This window comes from Xenopus laevis, chromosome 6S (genome assembly GCF_017654675.1).
Source record: "Xenopus laevis strain J_2021 chromosome 6S, Xenopus_laevis_v10.1, whole genome shotgun sequence".
Lineage (NCBI taxonomy): Eukaryota > Metazoa > Chordata > Amphibia > Anura > Pipidae > Xenopus > Xenopus laevis.
This window is the reverse complement of record NC_054382.1, coordinates 95349743-95356326: the sequence shown is the minus strand read 5'-3', so window position 1 is coordinate 95356326 and position 6584 is coordinate 95349743. Positions and strand designations below refer to the sequence as shown.

Sequence of the window (6584 nt, the reverse complement as noted above, 5' to 3'; positions counted from 1 at the left end):
CCTTCTTCTCTAGTGTAAACAATCCCAACGTGGCCAGTTTTTCATCTAGATCATCCATTTTCAGCTTAGTCACTCTTCTGCACTGTATTTTCTAGGGTCTGGTTGCAGCTAGGTTTATTATCTACAAGTACCCCCGGGTTCTTCTCCATCAATGAATAACTTAGTCACATTAAGCATGTAAGTGGTTTGCATGTTTTTAGTTCACAAATGCATTACATAACCCTACATTAATGGACATTGAGTTTTAGCAGTCACTTATCTGGCCAGATTGTCTAGATCTCCATTAAAGGATTAGATATCCTGGATGGATTTGAGTGGTCTGCATTGTTTTGTGTCAATATTACATGGATACATTGCTTCCTTTGCAGTCCCCTATGAATGAATCATGAATCAGAACACTGACTAAAAGTCTACATTGTTTTATTTTCTGTTTATTAAGATCATCATTTTTAAACTTACCGGTATGTAATCATTGACTTTTCTCAGAATCCCAACAGTTTTACTCCCTCCAATTCTGCGCCCACCTTTTATATGAAAACTATGTCCACAGAAATTTAGGAGGAACACAGATTGCTTTGCAAGAGTAAAATCCACAAAACTCTATGTAGAACACTAGGATAATTATACTACAAAAGGAATAAAGTTTTTTTTTAAATTTATTCTATGCTCCAAACAGGTTTCACCATAACAATTATTTTCCTGTGTATTGTGCTTTAAGCTAACCCTGCACCCCATGAATGAATTCAATATATTAATACTACTGTATATAAATATACAATATTTGAAGTGAGTATTAGATTTATTTTACATTAATTGTTCATTTCAGTAAACATTCATTCAAACATACTGGCTCAGGTCAATATATTCTCATTTCATGGAACTTAATTTTTCTTAAAATTAGCGAAATATCAACCATTTCATTAGGAAAAATAGGATGTTTTTATATGACAATAGTGATGGACGAATCTGACCTGTTTGATTTTGCTGAAAATTCACGAAACAATTAAAATTCTCCATATACATTGAAGTCCATGGGCAACAAGTTTTTTTTTTTTGACATGACAAATTTTCTTTGAAACTTGACAATTTGACAATTTTTTTAACCCATTGAAGGCTATGGGCATCTTTTTCAGGGCAAAGACTGGCAAAATATTGCTCATCACTATCTGTAACGCACAATTTAAGCATTATGGAAGTAATCACTAGGGATGCACCGAATCCACTATTTGGGATTCAGCTGAATCCCCAAATCCTTGGTGTAAGATTTGGCCGAATACCGAACCGAATCTGAATCCTAATTTGCATATGCAAATTAGGAGCAGGAAAGCAGGAACGGAAAAACTGGGGAAAAGACTTCTTTTGTGAGGAAAAATGAGCACGTGATTTCCCCACCCACCCCTAATTTACATATGCAAATTAGGATTTGTATTTGGTTCGGCTAGGCACAAGGATTCGGCAGAATCCTGACCGAATCCAGGATTCGGTGCATCCCTAGTAATCACTATTGTTAGCTGTACATTGGAGTATTTTTCTGTACTGAGCAAGAAAGCCTATAAACAATTACAATTCCTTCTTATAATTCATAAATTATCATTTCCTCTCAGACAGACTGGCATTCTTATTCTTGAAGCTGGGAAAATATCAAATCTATACAGATTTATCCTTACATTTATATTTTGAGGTATTACTTGTTTTTTCTGCAACCAGAATAAAAGTTTTTCTCCATGTAGTTATTTCATGCGGGTAGGAATCAACACAATAAACACTGCAAGCAGCACATATACTTGTAAGACACGTATAAAGCAAATAACAAAGATACCAACTATGACCAAAAGAGAGTTGTCATTTTTTTAATATATAGAGTTTTATTCTAACATTTATATTTTGAGGAATTTCTTGATTTTTTCTGCAACCAGAATAAAAGCTTTCCTAAAACTTTTATGGCACAAAGGATAAAGGATAGGATTGATTGCTGAATTCATATATAACAACCATGCAGTTATTCCATGCCAGTAGGAATCAACACAATAACCACTGCAAGCAGCACGGATACTTGTAAGAAATGAATAAGGAGCCCAGCAAATGACAAAGACACCAATTAAGACTGATAGGGATTTGGCAATTTTTTCATCCCGTGAAAGACTAACCGGAGAAATCTTTCTATGTTGGGGTGTAGCTTCATTTTGGATAAAGGAGGATGGCTTCCGATAGGGAAAGCAATGCCTGAGAGACAGTGAAAGTCTTTTCTTAGTTCCACGGTTCTCTGCTGTGTGTAGTTGTGCAGAAAATAGAACATTATTTGTTGAAATGATGTTTAGCTTTCCATCATTTTCCTTTCCTTTGGAATTTTCTAATATTGATTTCTGCCTTTTCTTTCTGTCTCGTTTCTTTATATTGCAGTAAATGCTCAAATTAAAGAATGAAATGCTAATCACTGGAAGAGCAAAATCTGCACAGGATATTCCAAAACTAACATACCAAATGTCATTAAATCCAGCAACACATGTGGTAAGAGGATCACTGCTGTCAATAGCATCATTTTTCCAGAAAAGAATGGTAGGGCCATATAGAAGAAATGCGAAAATCCACACAGATGCGATGCTCACGAAAATATGACTCCATTTGTTTTGCAGTGATCGATACAAAACCTGGCAAGAATTTATAAAATAATTGAAATAATTATTCCTCTTTGACTCCTTCTTGTTACAAGGCCGCATTGTATCTACTGGTACTTTATATTTGTGGAATGTGGTTTAGTTAATGCTAAAATTTACAACATTTCTGTTGATTACTGCCCTTATAAGTGAAAGAAACATTTTTATTGTATTGATATATTTACTTTGTCAGTTGAAACAAATGGAACCTGAAACTTGCTCATGAAAACATGTTTTGCATCAACCGATACAAAACTTGGCAATGACCAATAATTCAACTTTTTCCTTTATTATAGGTTTGAACCCTCAAGTTAATCTTTAACCAGACTTCTTTTTACAAGGCAATGGGGGAAATTTACTCAAGGGCGAAGTGGCTAACGCTGGCGAAAATTCACCAGCGTGACGTCATTTTGGCACTTTGCCAATTTACTAATGGTAGCTGGCATAATTTCGCTGGAGATAGACTCTGGCGCAACTTCACACTCTTATGCCAGGTGAATTTTTGGTCTGGCTTAAGAGCGTTACTACGCAAATTCACTACGTTTTTGATTTTACTAACCGTTACCTCTATCGCCAGACTTGCCTTCGCCACCTCAGACCAGGCGAAGTGCAATAGAGTAGATAGGTTTTCCTCAAAAAACGTTGAAAATTTTTCTAAGTCCCAAAAAACGCTGGAATTTTTCCTATTTAAAGGGTGATAGACTGAAAAAGATCGTAAATTTGTTTTTTGGGGTACCCTCCTTCCTCCCTACATTTGCTAACATATGGCACCTAAACTATACTGTGGGCACATATGTAGGGCATTAAAACAACTTAATATCATTTTATTAAGGTTCCCTGGCCTTGTGTAATGTATTGTATTTGCTGCAGCATATACGGCCATTGTACTTTAACTGCACACCGTATGCTAATTAGCCAAAGCTAGCGTAACTTCAAACTGCTGAGCGTAATTTCGCTGGCGTAATTTCTCCAGCTTTTGGTACCCTGTGCGCAACTTTGGATCTTCGTGAATTAGCATTGTCCAGGAGAATTTATGCCTGGCGAAGTGTTGCGATGTGCGCGAAGCCAGTGCTGGTGAATTTTTGCAGGTTAGTGAATTTGCCCCAATGTATCTACTCATACTTCCTATCTGACTGTGGAATAGGGTTCCAATAAATGGTATGGTCAACCCTGCTCTTGGTCTAGTGAGTTGGATGAACATATATTACATAGAGATAGATATACAGATAGATCTGATCTATACATTTCCCCCTTATACAGTAGAGGAGTTATTACATTTTAAATTTGCTGTAGATGGGTTCCACTGTGCAACTTTGCAATCAAACTCCCAATGCAAACAATTAAAAAGTATGCTTACTAAATAAAAATGTCAAATACAGACTTCCACTGGCCTCTCAAGCTAAACAGTTACATATACACAAACAGAGGGTGTACTTACAACTTTTGTCACAGAAAGAAATCTGTCGAAGCTGATAAGAACAACATTAAATGTTGACGCCGTGCTGACAGTATAAAGAACAGTTAGCCACAGTTTGCAAAGAAATCTCCCAAGTTTCCACTTCCCAGTCAAAATATATGGTATGTATATAGGGCATGTGAATGCTCCTGAAGAATAAAAGCATCAGATACATTAGTAAACCTACTAATGCATACATCAGGCACACACCAGTGATTATAATCACTTACCTAATACTGTGGGTTGGTACTTCTGTCCCTCGCCCAATGACTGTAACTTTAGTTCTTCTTTAAGAACACTTTCTATGCATTGGGTGCTCTGGGGCACATTTTGCTCTAACATCAATGGAGCAACAAATTTGTTTAATTTTTGTGTCTTATGACACCATAGAGCTCAAATAAAACCTGCAACTTGCTGGCCCAAGCAAAACAGTGCAAACATGGTTAAAATAAATCATGCCTCAAGCACCCAATACAGATAATGTTTAAAATAAAAACATAAAAAAATAAACTTTAACAGGCACATAAGAACCCCTCCTAAATTACACTGTGCACCACTGTTTGTGGGTTGTTTTTTTTGTTGTTGAGAAATGCAGAGCTGGCAGAGGTAACAAGGAAAGCAAAAAGACAAGACAGGGAGAACAATATGAGAAGAGAAAGAGGGGAAAGGGTGGAATAGAACTGAAGGGTAACAGCAAGAAATGATTAAGGAAACAAATGTAGAAAACACAAAGAGAGGAGAAGGATAGAGCATGAAAACAGAAAGTGTGAAACAAAATGAGAAGGGGAAAAAAAAGAAAGCTGAAAGGGAAAACAGAAAGATCAAGAGGACAGTCAAGTCAGAGAAAGGGTGACCAGGAGGATGAAGGAAAAGAGAAGCAAAATGGAAAGAAGATCAAGAGACTGTAAGAAAAGCATGAAAGGAATGGATCATGAAATGAGCATGAAAGGAATGGAAAGCAAACAATAGAGAATACAAGTAGACTAAACAGATGAAGATAGACAAAGAAGATTTGGAACAACATTTGAGCTGGCTGTTGTGTGATATCTATGATGGTGATTATGTTTGTGTGCCTGGGTCTTTCTGAACCTAGGATTTGTACAAAAACATTTACTGTACATAGTAAATTAACCTTGTACAGTTAAATATCACCAGTTTTCTGTAGGTGTAAGGACACTTTAGAATCTTTAGAATGTAATATTGCTATGACTTTCTAGCATCTTTAGAATCAATCAAGCTTAAAATCAGGGAACCTAAATAAAAGAGACACATCTGACATGAAATCTGTCACATACAAAGAAGTTCCTTCCAAAGATAGTGAGTTACATAATTAACTCACAATCCTTTTTAATAAAGACAATCATGTCAAATACTTACCTATTAAAAAATCACAAATGGCCAAATTAAGAAGCACAAAGTCACACTGATTTCTGAGTCGCTTGTCTATTATAAAAGCCACTATAACAAAAGTGTTGCCTAGAACTGTGAGTAAAATTAGAAAAGATGTCAGTACAGTTATTAAGATAATATCCACAGAATACTGTATTTCCAAACCTACATTCTCCTGAATAAGAGAAACATTCCCAGCAGTTGTGTTATTAGAGTTCATAGTTTCTCTTATACTGATAAAAAATAAAGCTCCCAAATGCAGAATAATAGACTGCTCATCTGTAGGCTAGGAACTTACAGACAGTTTATGCTCAATACATCTGCTTTTATAAATATCTGTTATTATTTATGAAAATAGCTCTGCCCCTGATTCTATACACAGAGGTGACACTTTTACTCACAAGACTGACTGCACACATTAAATAATCCCAAAACATAGTTCATTTCATTTTATAAATTGAGGCAAAAGGGAATCTCATAGGTGATGTCCCTGATGAAAACAAGTTACATGTTTTTGTGAAGTTATAGTTAAAGAAACAGCAAGTTGTTCCTATCTTTTTAATAGCTCACAAGCATCAATGGATAAAGTAAGGATGTGGGTGTTAATATAAAGCAGATAATTTAGAAGTGTGAAACATATTATTGCTAAATTCTACCCATTTTTGTTGATTACTGCCCTCATAAATGAGAGAAACATATCTATAGTATTTATACATTTCCTTTGTCAGTTGGAACACATGTAACTTAAAATTGCTGCTAATAAAGTATTTCCTGTTTTGCTAGGAAAGTAAACAGGGCCCAGTATTAAAATTTGAGAGCACATGTTTCCATAATTTTTAAAAAAATTGCAGCAAAAAAAGCCATTTGGAATTTCTTCTTTTACTGCCTGCCCACAAGTGTCACACAAACACTTTTTATAGTAACACACCTTGGGCAATTGGCAGTAAGACACAGTTGGTATTCCTTGTGTAATGTGCAAGACACACCATAGGTCCTGCATTAGATGGTAGTTAGGTAGATAATACTGTATATAACAGTCTATAAGGAATTTGGAAAGCTCAACAAATTAACCAATATTTTCCTTT

At 35.6% G+C, this 6584-nt stretch overlaps 1 protein-coding gene across 1 annotated transcript; it reads right to left on the bottom strand.

The window, feature by feature from the left end:
- Positions 1 to 1877: 1877 nt before the first annotated feature.
- On the bottom strand, positions 1878 to 5719 carry LOC121395114 (histamine H3 receptor-like). Its single transcript, XM_041567696.1, has 3 exons — positions 5488 to 5719; positions 4093 to 4259; positions 1878 to 2648 (listed from the first exon to the last, which is right to left on the bottom strand). The coding sequence occupies exons 1-3, from the start codon at positions 5717 to 5719 to the stop codon at positions 1878 to 1880; spliced, it is 1170 nt and encodes a 389-aa protein (XP_041423630.1).
- Positions 5720 to 6584: the final 865 nt, after the last annotated feature.